The sequence below is a fragment of the Bombyx mandarina genome, chromosome 13 (assembly GCF_030267445.1).
Source record: "Bombyx mandarina strain Sakado chromosome 13, ASM3026744v2".
Taxonomy (NCBI): Eukaryota; Metazoa; Arthropoda; class Insecta; order Lepidoptera; family Bombycidae; genus Bombyx; species Bombyx mandarina.
This window is the reverse complement of record NC_143220.1, coordinates 11,905,484-11,922,422: the sequence shown is the minus strand read 5'-3', so window position 1 is coordinate 11,922,422 and position 16,939 is coordinate 11,905,484. Positions and strand designations below refer to the sequence as shown.

Genomic DNA, 16,939 nt, shown 5'->3' with positions numbered 1-16,939 from the left:
GGTTTTAATTTATTTAAAATGCCAGCTGTTTTATCAAAACGCCCAAAAATTGGAGTTCTTCTGATGTCAGCAGCAGCAGAAGAGAGGCAAAAAATAGCAAGAGGTTTTGGATCATTTTTTTATTATTTTAAACGTGCAGAATATACTCAAATAATTAATATATTTTTTTACGCACGCTATCAATCGTTGCAGCTTACCCTAAAATGGGCCTAAAAATTGTAATACGTTCATTATTTTTGGTTTATTCATATAGTCTGCGCTTGAGACATTCCACAAACATGTATGGACCTTATATCTTTCAATAAATCTTGAAAGTGTTTCACGATCCATTTTGACGTGCAGTCTCCTCTCGAAACAAGCTTTATATGTTAAATCTGCTGTAAAACAAGTCTATACACGATCAAGCACGCACGACGCAGGACCGCTCTGATGTATGTTCACGTTATTCACTGTCTCTCTGCACGACGTTCGCAGTGGTGGGGGCGCTCGCTGGATGCAAAATTGATCGTGCAAATCCAGCAAACAATTAATATTAATTATCGACGTACGTTAAGCCTATTCATGGTACTTTTGCATCGTGGATCGTGCATGGCCTTGGCGAGACGTACAGCAAGATGGAACGTGTATAGAACACTTTAGCAGGTGCATAGATTATACGCTTATACATACATTACCTAAAATGGGGCGATTAGGGATTGAGAGGCGAATCGGGATAAAACCGGGAAAATCTTTCGACACTCAATATTAGTTATAAATTCGTTGTAAAATCTTTCATTTTTTGTAGTTTAATAGTAGAATGTTGAAAGTTAACAAAAAACTCTGAATATGCATGATAATAGCTGCTAACTTATAAAAAATCGCGTTTCAAATTAACTTTCAGTGGTGGTAATTATTTTAGTGCTAGAAACTTTGCTCTCTTTTATTTATTTGATAATAATAGAAGACGACTGTGATTTATAAACGTTATTTAGTATTTGAACCACTTGAATATTAAAGGTAAGTCTCAGTTCTTATTGGTTTTAATGTATTTGATAAAATAAAAATACATGTAAAAATCTGTTGTTTTTGGGGATATTGGGGACGTCTTAGGTACAAATAACAACGAAAAAGGGGTCAATTGGGATGAGAATACGTGAAATGGAAACGACTTAAGTTTAAATAGGTACAGGTTTCTAGGGTTGTCTATGTAGTTATAACAATATTTTTTAAATTTGTTGGTAAAAATCTGGTTTATTCATGATGTTTTTGTCTGAACTTTTATTCAAAATTATCAATGTGTTATTTTATTGTTTGGTAAATATTTATATTATCAGTTACGTATTGTTTTCTTTTTTTAGATATGCCTCGCGTGTACGTATCAAAGAGTGCAAAACCTTATAAGAGATATGATCCCTTAATATTAAAAACAGAAATAAAAGTCTATGAAATTGGGAATAAGTCTTTAGTTGAAATAGCTAAGCAATTTAATATAAGTAAGTCAATTTTGCACAGACATGTAATAAGAACAATCTCAAGGTGGACAAAAATGTCTAAGTAATACATAATTAAATATTTAATATTTGTTCAGTGTCAGTTTTTCAATGTTTTTTTATTGATGATCACTTTGTTGGTGAAACTAAATAAATAAATAAATTAAAACCAAGTAGTGCCCACCCTAGCAAATTTCTCATTTCGTCCCAATTAACCGCAATTTTCGGGTAAATAGGGATTACACCTATTTTTGCTTATACTGGAATGCTAGTTGCATAGTTTTAAATTGGACAATAAAGATGCCCCCAAGACTCAATCATTTTGATCCTGATATAGCATTATATACATCAACAACTACCATAAAATTGGTCATAAAGTTGGAATTTGTCCCTAATCGCCCCATTTTACCGGTATACACTTAATATGTCAAGTTTATAAGCTATGGTTTGGTGGATGGTTGACGTTACTTTAGATTAAAGTGTAAATTATCTCTAATTAACTCTGTATTTCTAAGCTACATTGTATATTTGTATATTGTATACTAAGCTAAAGTTGTGGTTTTCGCGTACCGTATTATTTTTACGTTTATGTACACCGATATTCGCTTTGGTGAATTCTTTAACGATGTCTTTGTGGATAAAAGAAAACTGTGTATCATTTTTCCAACTATTTTGTATCAAAGTAATAAAGACCGGCCGAGTACCCCAACACATAGCATTCATAATGGATGGAAACAGACGTTACGCGAAAAAAAATAGTGTCGACAAGAGTACTGGTCATCATAAAGGTTTTGACAAGCTTTCTGAAACCTTAAAGGTGCAAAAAAATATTTAATTTCTTTAATTGCTTAGTTAGTCTAAGTTAATTTTTTTTTTATAAAATAGAATATTACTCAAGATTATTTTAGAATACTAAAAGGTTTGATAAATTTAAATTAGTTCACACATTCTGTTTTCAGTGGTGCCTTGATTTAGGAATACCTGAGGTAACTGTTTATGCATTCAGCATAGAAAACTTTAAGAGAAGCAAAGAAGAAGTTGATGCACTTATGGAATTGGCTCGAGAAAAATTCCAAAATCTCTTGGATGAAATGTAAATATAAATATTAATTTATTCATACATCATCAAGGGTACAGTGGTGGACTTCACGTCTAAGGAAAGCATTCTCTGCTGGTCAATGAAGGATAGTAGGTTCCATTATTATATTGAAATGTAATGAGATCAAATCGTATAGTTTGAACAATGAGTGGTATTTTTAATTTAAATCAAATATTTCTTGGTTCTACTCGTTCTGTCTGATTATGTTTAATTTATCCAATTGAGTCAAAATCTTCAACAGCTTTTGGTAAAAAACTAATGAAATTATATGTTGTTTCAAAATATTTATGTATTTCCATTAGATGAAGATCAAATTGTTATTTGCGCTTTAGATAACGATTTTTACATAAGATAGTGTCAACTATGTAGATGCCATTGGTTTTATCAGTAAGACACTCAGTGTACTTTTATTGAAGTTGTGGTAGCCTAATGTGTATTTGTGAGTCGTGTGCACCGGGTACGGTGGGATGGTGCTTTGCTTTGATGGTGCCGAGCGCGATGTTCCACAGGGGTCGGTCCTTGGCCCTCTCTTGTGGAACATCGACTACGACTGGGTCCTGCGGGGCGCCCTTCGTACTCCTCTCCCGAGTCTGTGGGTAGTTTGCTACGCGGACTATATTATGGTCGTGGCCCGGGCCCACCTGGTGTTAAGTGGTTACTGGAGCCCATAAACATCTACGACGTAAATGCGCCACCCACCTTGAGATATATGTATAGATATAGTTATAATATACAGAGTGGCCGGAACATTGTTGTCCAAAAAAAATTTAGGTCCCTCGTGTTATGAGGTATCCGAATCACCCCCATGTATGTTCCGCGATTTTTGATAGTTTTCGAGTTATGAATTTTTTTCTAGTTTATCGAGAATTTTCGACATGGCCCACTTAAAAAAAAATTAGGAGACTTTTCGAGACTTTTTTTTTGCAACTAATTCTCTACAAGTTGTTCTTTTACACATAAAATAATCAGCTTCGTAACTTTTATGGAAGTTGCAAAGATTTTGGGTTAAAAGAAAAATTTACGGTCGGTGAATTAGACTTACATTTTCAACTTTAAATTAAAAATCTAAACAGGTGATTAAATAGTTTCTAAGTAACTTTAAAAGCGCTAGACTCTTAGCTTTCATAATCAATAAAAAAAAGCATAACGGGCTACTTTGGCTAAAATTGGCCTTCAAAGACAGCTAGGTGGAAAATTCTTAAATTTTTTTGGTCTTACAAAAAAATATATTTTGACAATTTTATCATTCTTAAGGTTAATTTGTTTGTTAACAAACCAAAATTAACTGCAGAAAAGCTAAGGTCTAAGCATTAAGAGGTTTTTTTTTTTTGTTTTTGCGCGATCTGTTCTTGCGGGTCATGAGATGTAAAAACGAGCCGAGAGGATAGGAGAAAATTATAATTTTGCGGGTTTGATTTTTATTATACGTTGTTATTCCTTCACCCTGGAAGTCAATCGTGAACATTTGTTGAGTACGTATTTCATTAGAAAAAATTGTACCCGCCCGGGACTTGAACACCGGTGCATCGCTCAACACGAATGCACCGTCTATCCCTAAGGCCACGACGACTTCAAACCTACTGTGGAAGAGCAAACCGGTCGGCGGTGTATCACGTTCCGATCCGGCAGGCTGGTTCTGGACCAGCTGAGTATCCTGGAACACCAGCGACATCGCCCGGGCGGTCTGGTAGGGCCTCCGTACCGCGGAGACAGGCGTCGTTGGTCGTCGACTATCGGCTCGACGACCCGTCGGTCGGGCGTCCTCGGGGTGGCGCCGCGTGTCTGGTTGTAGTGTTGACCGCGGGAACCCCCTACTCTGACCGGGTTCTGACCCCGGACGGAGATCAGACGTCGGGTATAAGAGTGCAGGGGAGTCGTTTAGTACGGTAGGGCCCTAAAATTCCTTGGGCCCGCACACTGCTCCGAACACCTTGCAGATCGTCAAGTCCCACATACCCCGGGTACCTTCTAAAAGGTTCGGCCCCAGTACCGAAAAAAAAAGGTTAGAGCCCCGTGAACTCAACCACTCACTCAGCGAATCTAGTATAAACCCATGTAGTTACTAGAATAGGTAGGAAGAAAAAAAGAAACTGCAATAATAGAAAATCGATGATACATGTTCACACTCTGATGATATTATACAATACCATTGTAATAAGACCCGCAACTTGAATTGTGTTATTTGATAGCATTTATATTTGATAGTATTTATTGCACTAGCTAAGTAGAAAAATAATATGTTGATTAAGGATGTTAATTTTGTTAGTTATTTTAAGCTACAGGTAAAACTATAAAAGGAAAATTTGGAATCATCCAAACAATCATTGTAAAATAATTTTGCAATTAATAATGTTGAGTCGCCATCTGTATTTAGTTTGTCCGTAAAATAGCATTTTAAAAGTTGTAGATGTCTATGGGCTCCAGTAACTACTTAACATCAGGTGGGCTGTGAGCTCGTCCAGCAAGATTTGCATCAGCAAGAATTATGTGTATATATATATATATTTTAATTCATTTTACAATTGCTTTTCATTTTAAGTGATCAAATTGATGAGTGGGGTGTACGAGTACATGTGGCTGGGCGACTCTCATTGTTACCGGAGCACTTGAGAAAATTAGTTTCAAAGGTCATGCTTGCAACCAAAGAGAACAACAGGCTTTGTTTGAACATTGCTTATGCCTACACAGGTTAAGTTCAACTTTGATTATGTTAAATTATGGCCGTTTTAGTTTAGACATATACATAATTGTAAGGTGTTTATGCACAACAATAAATAATGCAGTTTTTCACATTATTACCTAGAAATGCAAATCAAGTCACACTAATTAAGACATTGCATTGACATAAAGAAAATGAATGATGGTTACTCAACAAAGTTATAGTAACCGGCAAACATCGTGAGCAAATGACCTTGGCTGCGCAGAACCGAATTTTAGATCACTTTGGTGGTGAGGGTGAGGCGCGACGGCAGGGGAAATCGTATCGAGCGCGTTATTGGTAGATCAGTCGAACCTTGCGTAAAGTACGCTTGCGTACAGTGAAAAATCTATCGTTATTAATCGTTAAGTTATATTTTATTATAATTGCTTGTTGACTTTGTTGCCATTGCTATTTGTTGTGTTTGTTGATTTTTTATAAAAAATACACTATGCCGCGACAAACTGGTGGAGTATTCAAAAGAAAGGGTAGAAAAATTGTGTACGACGTATATTGCTTCATTATAAAACAGGGGAAGAATGATATTATGGAAAAAGTAAAACAGACTTCGGAAGCAACAAAAACATCAGTGAGTACTGTTAGGTGCATTATTAACGAAGCTAAAGGCTCTGGCTTGCTCATCGTGCTTGGGACTCCGGGTAAGAAAAGATCAGGGAAGAAGAAAGTTACCGGAATGGATAGTTTCGTTCAATCTGTAATAAAAAGGCTTCGAAAATTTTAAAGAAGATATACATTTTAATGGCTCGGAATGAAGTTTACGACGAATTATGAAAGAGCTAGGCTTCAGATGGAAAAAAAAAACAGAAAATAATCGGAAACTGGTAATTTAAAAAAGTAACATTCCATTACTACGAATCGAATATCTTCAAAAAATAATTAATTATAGACAAAAAAGAAGATCGAACCGACCGAGTCGTAAACTACACCGATGAGCCCTATGTCGACTTAACACGATGATGGCGACTCGGGTGATGAAAACAGTGATGATGATAATGGTCAAGATTATGATAACGAAAAAAAAATTACAAATACCAGCTTCGCTTCAACTGAACGAAGACCTGGCAACAGCTCTAGTTTTGACTTAATAGAAGGAATATCTATTTTACCCCAAGATTAAATTATTACAATTATTAATCTATATTTTTTGTTGATGTTCTAATAAATATATAAATAAATACATATGTTGATTTTAATAATTTAATTGCATTATGACGCAGAGTAAATAATATTTTTGCACGTGAGTGTACCATGCGCAAACTTACCCCCACTACGTCAACAAATGCTCAAGAAGTTTGCCGGCTATTATAACCATTCCTTATTTTAAAAAATAATTGTAATATTTTATTAACTATAATGTATTAAAGTTCCGACCGCAATAACGAGGGTCATGAACCTGTTACAATGTCAGAACAAAGTAACAAAAAATATTGTTATTCTCACATAACTCGATTGACCTTGTTTTTGGAAAACGTCATAACATTAATTTCATGCAAAACTTCAGAAAAACTCAAATTGCTTAATGTCAAAAACCAATCAATATAACTCTTTTTTTTTTCAAAATGGTTCATTGTAATTTGGTGAATATTGGTAATTTTACTTCAATATTGTTATTTACAGGTCGTGATGAAATAAGCAGAGCAGCTTCACGTATAATTGACGGAGTCAAAGAAAATAAAATTTCTCCAGAAAATATAGATGAAGAACTGATTTCTCAATCACTGGATCTTGGAGAGCCTGAATTGCTTGTTAGAACATCAGGAGAAGTTAGGCTATCCGATTTTATGCTTTGGCAGGTCATTACTTATTTTAAGTTTTATTTGCTGCAACCTTCGATGAACGGTGAATGGTCCGCCCCGTTATAAAACCAATCACATTTTGTGTTTGCAACAAAATGGTGTGACAAACTTCCAGGGGCACACTATGCTTCACCACCATGATTGATAATTCGTTACTTGGCTAATGTCATGTTTATTAAAACAAAAAGACTGAGTCAAATTTATTACATTATAAATTTATAGTTCTAGGAGTCATGTTGAAAAAAAAAACTCCTTTCCTCATGGCGAATTTAGGTATAAATTTAATAAGGTGTATAATGTAAATATGTCGTCATTAGTTAACCACTAGTAGGTACTTCGCAGCATGACATTTTCCTTATGTCTGAATATATTTTATGTACCTAAGTACATTGCATGTATTATAGTCAACTTTTTTACTCTCGTTCATGTTAGATGAGTGTATAACAAAGTCCACTGTGCGTGTGGACCAATAACAAGTAATGATGATAAATATTGATAACATAATTAATAACTAATGATAAATATTAGCAAAATCAGGGTTCCTTTTCAAACTTACTTTGAAGGAGATATCATAGCACTGCAGAAATATAGGGGTAACTCTAGAAGGCTATAGAGTATATGTTGGATTCCTTAGAAATTCACTGTGGGTGACTGCCCTGGTGGCGGGTTGATAGAAATAAGGAGTAGACTGTATCTCCCAAAAATTTCAACATTTTTATAAGATAAAAATCATTTAATTCGCATGAAGTGGATTTTTTAATATTGTTCTTTTTTTTAGATTTCGAATACCGTTCTCTATTTCACGGATGTATTGTGGCCAGAATTCACGATTTGGAATCTATTGGCGGCCATTATACATTTTCAGAGAAATGCACCTCCATTAAAAGCGGAAGACATTAATGAAACGGCGCACGAAAAGGAGGAATTTTTGAAATATTTAGAGCAAAGAAGAGCTCAAGAACTAACAAAATATATTAGTTGATGTTCCGTATTAATACTATGAAGTATATCAAACAGAACGCTTCAACTATTTAACGTAAATACAATAGGCGTTAATCACATAGTGATTAATGCTACTTTGCATCTTAATGATAGTATGGTGTATTTTTCTAAAAAGGTTAGCTTTACTTCTATATATTGTTGTATATCAGTTAAACCCAATGTGGGCCGAAATAATTTTGTTTTTTATATTCTATTACATTGTCAAACAAACAAAATTAAGAGACTATGTATATTATGAATAAATATATACCTAATATAAATAAATTATTATCAAACAGTTAATTTATAGTTACTTGCTTTTTGTATTTTGTTTTTATTCCTAAGATTTAGGTTTGGTTTTAATTAGCATAATAAATATAATAAAATATCGCATTTATGTGGTTGTGAAAAAGACAGTTTTATTGCTACATTTCAGTTATACATTACAAATTTTTATATTTATTGAAATGTTTTTAAACACACATAAGCTTGTACAGTAGTTTTTTTCATATATAAATAATTTAACAATTCAGTTTTACAATATCGATTATTTGTGACCGGTTACAAGTCTGGAAATTTTATTGCGATGTGATATCGACCGATTTCAGTATTTTTTTGGATGTTACCAAATATGCATAAAATAATTACTACAATTGAGGCCTATAAAATCAAAGGCAGCTAAACGCCTTAATGTCGTGAAATGGATTAACTAACAACGGCGCTATCTTGTTTAGTTAGTTGGACACGCTTTAGTGTTTTCATGTTATAACAAATGCAGATAAATCTCTAACAAATTCAGTTCAAAAATCTTATTTTTACTCTGTACTAAGTACTAATAAACGAAGTTTTATCATTTAAAATTCAGATTTTTAGTAATATTGTCATTCTTTATAAATCTGCTTTAAAATAAAGAATATCGTAGCTATCCGAACAAGTTATTTCAGCTTCTCAAGCCGAGAGTGTTGCTAACACTGGCCCTAGCAAGAGCAGTACTTCGATGGATCGAGAGGATTCGTAATGACGTGTTTAGGGCCGATTTTTGTAGTTTACCTGAATATTTGACAGACTTGGATTTAGCTGCCTTTGATTTTATAGGCCTCAATTTTATGTGTAACACATACTTTAGCATTTATGAGATGTTGGAACGATTCGGTAGATAAAATCCTGTTGTAATTCTATGAAGTACTGTGATCCAAATCATCAGGATAGAATTTTAGGCTAAATACTTCCTGATAGAAATACAAGAGGGTAGAGCCTAGCCGTACAGACATTGATTACCTACGTCAGTAAAACAATATTTGCAGGTTTGGTTTCCTGAAGTCATTCCTGCGTCATGCGAGGCTATTCGTGAACAAGTTTTTTTTGCCCTTGTGTAAGCCAACGAGCATATGGCCCACTTGATGGTGAGCAGTTGCCGCCACTTAAAGACCCTGCCAGGGGCAGAGACAAGCCACTGTCCCACCACTGAGTGCGCTCCGTAAACTTCGTTCGAAGAAAGATATATCATAGCGCTCGGAAAAAGCCGTAGATTTATGTTTAATCCAAAGCCGAATACAGTGGTACCTCGATATACGAGTGTTTTGAGAGACGAGCCGTTCGAGCCAGCGATATTTTGCTTTGAGATGAGAGAAAGATTTGGGATACGAAGAATTGCACACTACATCGTCGAGTGCAGCGTTTAACAGTTTTTTTTTTTTTTAAATTGCTTATATGGGTGGACGATCTCACAACCCATCTGGTGTTAAGTGGTTACTGTAGCCCATAGACGTATATAACGTAAATGCGCCACCCACCTTGAGATATAAGTTCTAAGATCTCAGTATAGTTACAACGGCTACCCCACCCACCCTTCAAACCGAAACGCATTACTGCTTCACAACAGATATAGGCAGGGCGGTGGTACCTACCCGCGTGGACTCACAAGAGGTCCTACCACCAGTAATTACGCAAATTATAATTTTGTGGGTTTGATTTTTAATACACGATGTTCTTCACGGTGGAAGTCAATCGTGAACATTTGTCCAATACGTATTTCGTTAGAAAAATTGGTACCCGCCTGGGAGTCGAACACCGTTGCATCGCTCAACACGAATGCACCGAACGGCTTATCCTTTAGGCCACGACGACTTCAAACGCTTATTATTATTATTTTATTATCTTAATTATTTTTTTAAACCCAATGTTAAGAAACATTTATTTTCTAGATAGATTTAGATTTAGATAGATCTAGATTTTTCAATCATTAATCCCTATTAATAATGATTCAAACACTTGATTATTTTCCTTTAATAGTATATTTCGAATAAGTTTTTGTTGGGTCATATGGCTCCCATCTCGATGCTGGAAAAATGTGCTTATTTCTCTCGTACCAAGATCTGAAAATTAATATGAAATGTTATAGAAATCACTCCAAAAAAATTTAAATTAAGGTGTGAAATCTTAATAGTTGATCATATATACAAAAAACAATAATCTCCTCCATTAATTTTGAATTATTTACCATTAGGACTGACAGAAATTGATGAGAATATTTTCACGTCTTTCCCATAGACACAACCTCTGGATCTTCTCAATGAGTCGCGATTCCGATCCGGTTGTAGATTCAGCACTGCTCTTGCTAGGGCGAGTGTTAGCAATTCTCTCAGGTTGAGCTCGTGAGCTCACCTACCAGTCCTAGCTTATTTCGACTAGCCCCTTAAGCTATCAACGATTAGTTAAGGAAAAAAAAAATTATGTATTACAAACCTTAGTAAAACTTTTCCGGCATGCGAGTCTTGCTTCTCTTGGGTGGCATCATTGACAAGTCTCACATCATCTGATGCATCAAATTGGAACAGTGGACCACTTTTACCTCTAGCCTGAAAAACCGAAAATACAGGGAGTATTCACAGGGAGTTGGAAATCTAAATTGTGTATCTAAACTACTCGGACACTGAGTTCATGGTGTTTTTGCTCTTAGCACATAAACTTTCAATTGACAATTCATTTCTATTTTCAGGGTAATGCTTTAAACTGTTGCTATCACCAAGCTTGAGCCAAAAGATCCTCAATTGAATGAAACAATGGATATTTTATGCTAAGTTTGAAATAAAAGTTTGCTAGCCTAAACAAACACCAACTAATTTTAATTCACAATTCACTATCCATATAATATTTTAGTTGGGAAACAGCCTTTTACATAATATAATTAATAGTAAGTAATCTCTCAAAATTTGTTTTACCTTTGTAACAATGAAGTCGTAGAATGTGTAGTGATGTGGTAATATAAGATCTTCCTTCACATACATTAGTTGATCAGCAGAGATTGTCTTCAATTCACTAAACTCTGGCCTCAGAGCGTCTAAGCACCGTTGTAGGAATTGGTATATGGAATTACCTAAAAATAAATGTGATGACAAGTTCGTTTTGTACATTATATTATAGAAAACTTCACAATTATTAGGGATCATGGAATGTTGTTTCTCTAGGTATTTTCAGGTCTTTTATTGGAAACATATTATGCTAATCTGCTTTTATAGATTGTTTTTGAAATGTTTTCATAGATGGGCACTAACTGCAAATATGATCTAAGGGGGCGTCCATAAATTACGTGAGGTGTTTAAGGGGGGGAGGGGGTCGAGTCAAATCTCATTTAATCTAACATTGGAGAGAGGGGGGGTCTCGGCAAATATCACGCAATTTTTTTTCTGATTGAAACAAAAAAAATAATTATACTATTTTGGTCTATTTAATCCAGATTGTACATGCTTAAGATTTAATCTTGAGCAACATTGATTACTAGTCATAACTAGTCGTAAATAAAAGCACGAAACAAATTTGTTTTTTTCTTTTTACAATCCAAGGCGTTTACGCAAGAAACTCACATTTTAAAAAAACTCACGTGAGATTGGGAGATGGGGGAGGGAGGGGCAGAAAATTTCAAAAACACCTCACGTAATTTATGGACGCCCCCTAAGTGGCTACCATAGATTTATAGATAAATAAAATGAGGGTCACCGCTGTGAATAGATAAGGTTATAAGGTTTATGTAATTACAAACCAGTCAGATGGTATTACCCTTTTACAGTGGACATAGTAATATATATCCATTATTTTATTTTTCCACTCCATTATTTTTTATAAAACTGAGTAAGAGAAAAAAAGCTTTATGTGTATGTCAACAGTGTATTAGGTACACTACTATAGACTAGTGTTTTGTGTAACATGATAAAACTATCTTGTTATAATGGCTTACAATACCAACAGAAACATACATAAACCACTGAATAACAGTTATTATTATCTGATAAAGTTTCGAGAAAATATACAGAAAATAAGTTTTTCATTGATTTCAAAGCTGCAATAAATTAGACAGTTAAATGTTTTATGGCTTAACTTAATGCTGTGTAGATACAAATATTTATTTTTTTACATAATCGATTTTCATTTGTGAACATGTGTTAAGAAGATATTTCATTACAAAAAAAACTATTTGCCTACAGGATTTCAATACCGGCATAGTTGCTACTTTCAATATGACATTTTACCTTTTTTAAGTGTAACATTTCTTCTATGGCCAGATCCATCCCAATAGCTGAATGTAACTGTGATTGGTTCATCTTTGAGACTGGCCTGTGTCATTACCCATTCCAATCTGAGTTCTTCCCTTAATTTCAAATCCGCTTCTTCTCTTTCTCTGTCTGGTAGAAACGATGTATCCACATCAGGGTTCTTTTTTATCTTTTTTAGTATCTGTTGAATTAGAAAAAATATAATATTTGGTAATTTTTTTTAATTTCTGCAAATATTAAGTGCAAAATTGTTTAATTATTTGACTAAAACATTTTTTTTAGTGTAATTTAATGACTAGACGGCTTGTGGCCTTCCTGGTGTTAAGTGGATACAAAGAATGTAAATAGTTTTCTCCTAATATTTGAGATTAAAGTATTACATTAAATATACCAATAGTGCCTTTACAATAGAATGCATCATTGATTAGTTGTTGTTTTAGTTATGATTATGGTATCAATAATATGTGCACAATAATGTTTTGACACCATTAGGTAATACAGAAAGGAATTAGGGAAGATATTAGTAGAATTACAATGGTCAAAATGAGAAGGAAGCAAATGTACACAGGAGTTTGCAAAAGTGTTTAGCAAAAGTAAGTTGAAACCTATATAATATATTAAACCTATATATATAATATATTATTTTTATTTATTGCTTAGGTGTGTGGATGAGATCATAGCCCATTGGGTGTCAAATGGTTACTGGAGCCTATAGACATCTACAACATAAATGCCACCACCCACCATAAGATATGAATTCTAAGGTCTTAGTACAGTTGCAATGACTACTTAACCCTTCAAACCGAAACGCATTACAGCTTCACAACAAAAATAAACACAGCGGTGGTATCTACCTGTGCAGACTCATGAAACGTCCTACCACCAGTAATTACGCAAATTATAATTTTGCGGCTTTCATTTTTATTACATGATGTTATTCCTATGTATGTTACGTTATGAACATTTGTTAAGTACATCATTAAAAATTAATCATAAAAATTGGTACCTGCCAGTGTGATTCAAACATCACTGCATCGCAAGATACAAATGCACCGGAAGTCTTATTCTTTATACCACAACTACTTCAAATGTTAACATGTTAAGTAAATTAATTTAGTCAACTATTAATAACATAAATCAACATCATATTGTGTTATATTTAATGAGTTCAATTTATCAATAACTAGAGGTCCCGCAGTAGTCGAAATTCAACTATAATTAATTGGAATTGTAAGTTTGTACACTATTATGATTGTACTTTATACTTCTATAATCACAAATTTCGCCAAGATTACATTATAAAAAATAAAGACAAACAATATTTAATCTATTCTCAATTTGACAACAGACGTCAAGAACCAAAGTTTGACAATAAATAGTATGCATGCGTGTCTGCGTCATGTGTACATGGTATGTAGTGTGTGTAATGTTTTCTTTATTGTTTTATTGTATCTTTTATGCATTATTTAAAAAAAATATTAGCATTGTGCACTTCTTCTCTATATTCTCTATAAGTGTGGAAAATTTCATACTCCTCCGTCCGCGCAATTTTCTTAAAAAGGGATACAAAGTTTTTGCTTCACGTATTAATATATAGATTATGAAGCACATCTTTGGTTAAGAACTATGGATTAATGAAGAAGACATTTCTTGCAATAATAGTATAGTATACATACTGGCTCCTCTTTTTCTTTCCAACTCTTTTCTGGTTTCTCTTCTTCAGTTTCTGCATCATCCTCTTCTTCTTCCTCATTCATATTAAATGAGAGTGCTTGAATCTTAAAACAAAAGGATGGCCAATTATTTTTTTAAATAATTTATAGTAATTGCAAATATTATGTTGTGCAGCATAAATAACTATTTTCAAATTAACCATTTTTTCAGAGAGTTTATATCTATAAGTGTACTCCACATTTTGATAGCCTACATGATTTGGTAAGTGGTGATTGAATATCACCACTCCCTTTAAAGCATGATTTTGAAGTCTTAAATATATTGAATTACAAATATGTTGAATTTTAATTCTCATTTAATTCAAATGTTAGGTAATTTAGGCAATTTTCAGTAACTTTGTCTTTTACTATTATTAAGTAGTAATTAAAATTTTAACAGCCATATTTCACTGTAATTAGGTATACTTAAAACATTGTATTTGTTTTACAAAATGATAAGAACATGAATATGTAATTTAGTGCAGCATACCTGCCTCTTTTGTTTATTCTTTTGAGCCTGTTTTGCTTCAATTTCCTTTTGTCTTTCCTTCTCTTTCTCAGCCTTTTTTTGGGCCAATTTTTTTTCTCTTTCCCTAACTATATGTTCTTGTTTTGCTTTCATTTCATCAAGAGTAACAAGACCAATAGTTGAACTTTTTAGCTGCTGCTCAACGGCGTCATAGTGTGTGGCAAACTTGTTCTCAATATTGTCGATTTTGAGATCTTCTTCTATCTTCTTTTTGCGTAATTCTATTTCTTGCTGTGCTTTTTCTCTTTTTTTCATCAGATGCATGGCTCTGCCAGCTTCAGAGGCAGCTCCTTTATAATGCGCCATGGTTCTCTTGATTAGATTTTTCACAGGTATTAGTAGTATAGTAGTTAGTAGTAAGGTATTCTTTAAATTCTTTAGTTTAACGCGTGTTAGATTTTTTCTCCAAACCTTATCAAAAATGCACTTGTGTAAAATATTTTTGACTTAACACTTATCACATCACACATACGGTACACCACCATACACCACTGATAATTTGTATTTATTGACAATTGACAGTAGTAGTGGTCGTAGTTTTATTTTCCAATTGGAAAGGCAAACGTATCATACGATACAACCTAATTTTTTATATTTTTTTATATGAAAAATGATTTTAATAAATGAAATTAAGTTGATTAACATGAAACATGGCATGAAATAAAATGAAATGAACTGAAATGAATTGAAATTAAATCATATAAAATGAGATGAAATGTCATGGGATGAAATAAAATCTCAGTAAAATGGTGGTCATTTACTAAATTTTTTCAGTGGACTTTTCGGAGGATCCCGACAAGTTACGTTCTGTGGCTTTGTTTCATTTTCTCACATTTGTGCACTTTCACAGATACTAAACAGTCAATAAACCACCGTTATTACACATTGAATCCCAAAGAAACACAAAATAGACAAAATAAAACGAGTAGTAGTAGTTTTATTATTCAAGTTGCAACAAGGCATCTACGCATATAATTTAAAGAAGATTCGACAACTTTCTCCAAATATTGTAGATGTCTTATTAAATATTAGTTTTATTAACTTATTTGTTTGTTAATTATAGTATATTTTGATTTGCAATTTTTTTTTATCAATGTAACATGTAATCTTACATTTTCCGAGTAATTGAAGAGTAAATTTTAAAATTAAAAATTGTATATAATAATAATAAAAATAATCGAATTCGAGTTTTTGTTCGATTATTTGCATTTTCTGAGAAGATTTACTACAGTAACATATATTTTTTTTTCACCATCGGAAAGTAGAGATTTTAACGAATGGAAAACATACCAACTTTTTGAAAAAAGCTGATATTTTTACGGGTGAATTTTCGATTGAAAATTAGAGTGCTTTTACGATATTAATTCAAAATAAGGTGAAAAAATAAATCTTTCTAATCAAATAAGTTACACTGTATTTCGGACATAAAAAGTAAGTTTTTACCAAATTTCGTTAAAAAAAGTTTTTTTTTTGAAAAAGATAAAAATAAAAAACCAAAAACTTGGTTTTTTGAACTTTTCACATAAATTTTGAGGTTATATGAAAAAAGTGTAAATACAAAAGTTTTAGATATTTTTATTACCTACAACTTCGCCATTTGACTTTATTCCATAGGACTTTTAGTTTTGCCGGAAATCGAGAAAAACCGTTATTTTATAATATATTTTAATAATAATATATTATTATATAATATAGTTTTATAATATTCCCCTCCTTTTCTAATGGGTTTCATCCTACTACTTTTTTTTGGTTTTAAAAACTATCGACCCTGGTCTATATCTGTTATTTAGTAATATAAATGACAAAATTATTATTTAATATAATTCATACTAAATATTATTAAATTATTGACGTTAAATATTTATTATTAATTATTAAATATTAAAAAAAAAGAAATAAATTTAATATATTATTATATTTTTTTTTATAGCTTAGATGAGTGGACGAGCTCACAGCCCAACTGGTGTTAAGTGGTTACTGGAGCCCATAGACATCTACAACGTAAATGCACCACGCACCTTGAGATATAAATTCTAAGGTCTCAGTATAGTTATAGTATATAAAAATAAAGTATAACTTCTTAC

The 16,939-nt window shown here is 33.0% G+C and overlaps 2 protein-coding genes across 2 annotated transcripts; one reads left to right on the top strand and one right to left on the bottom strand.

Annotated features, from left to right (window-relative positions):
- The first annotated feature begins 1,913 nt into the window (after positions 1-1,913).
- On the top strand, positions 1,914-8,476 carry Dhdds (Dehydrodolichyl diphosphate synthase subunit). The gene is made up of 5 exons (XM_028172790.2): positions 1,914-2,286; positions 2,429-2,562; positions 5,108-5,256; positions 6,905-7,080; positions 7,862-8,476. Exons 1-5 carry the CDS (start codon positions 2,095-2,097, stop codon positions 8,063-8,065), a joined length of 855 nt encoding a protein of 284 aa, XP_028028591.2. The 5' UTR covers positions 1,914-2,094; the 3' UTR covers positions 8,066-8,476.
- A 1,861-nt stretch (positions 8,477-10,337) lies between these two features.
- On the bottom strand, positions 10,338-15,357 carry LOC114241740 (protein FAM50 homolog). The gene is made up of 6 exons (XM_028172676.2): positions 14,817-15,357; positions 14,291-14,392; positions 12,591-12,795; positions 11,286-11,440; positions 10,810-10,922; positions 10,338-10,439 (listed from the first exon to the last, which is right to left on the bottom strand). Exons 1-6 carry the CDS (start codon positions 15,159-15,161, stop codon positions 10,340-10,342), a joined length of 1,020 nt encoding a protein of 339 aa, XP_028028477.1. The 5' UTR covers positions 15,162-15,357; the 3' UTR covers positions 10,338-10,339.
- Between the last annotated feature and the right edge of the window lie 1,582 nt (positions 15,358-16,939).

Bases quoted from the DNA above. Each gene is read 5' to 3' on its own strand.
- Dhdds (XM_028172790.2), top strand. From the start codon at position 2,095: ATGTCTTTGTGGATAAAAGAAAACTGTGTATCATTTTTCCAACTATTT. The intron at 2,287-2,428 runs GTGCAAAAAAAT...TTCTGTTTTCAG, and splicing joins AGCTTTCTGAAACCTTAAAG to TGGTGCCTTGATTTAGGAAT. The intron at 7,081-7,861 runs GTCATTACTTAT...TCTTTTTTTTAG, and splicing joins CCGATTTTATGCTTTGGCAG to ATTTCGAATACCGTTCTCTA.
- LOC114241740 (XM_028172676.2), bottom strand. From the start codon at position 15,161: ATGGCGCATTATAAAGGAGCTGCCTCTGAAGCTGGCAGAGCCATGCAT. The intron at 14,393-14,816 runs GTATGCTGCACT...TTTTGTTTTAAG, and splicing joins AGAATAAACAAAAGAGGCAG to ATTCAAGCACTCTCATTTAA. The intron at 11,441-12,590 runs GTAAAATGTCAT...ATTTATTTTTAG, and splicing joins AAATGTTACACTTAAAAAAG to GTAATTCCATATACCAATTC.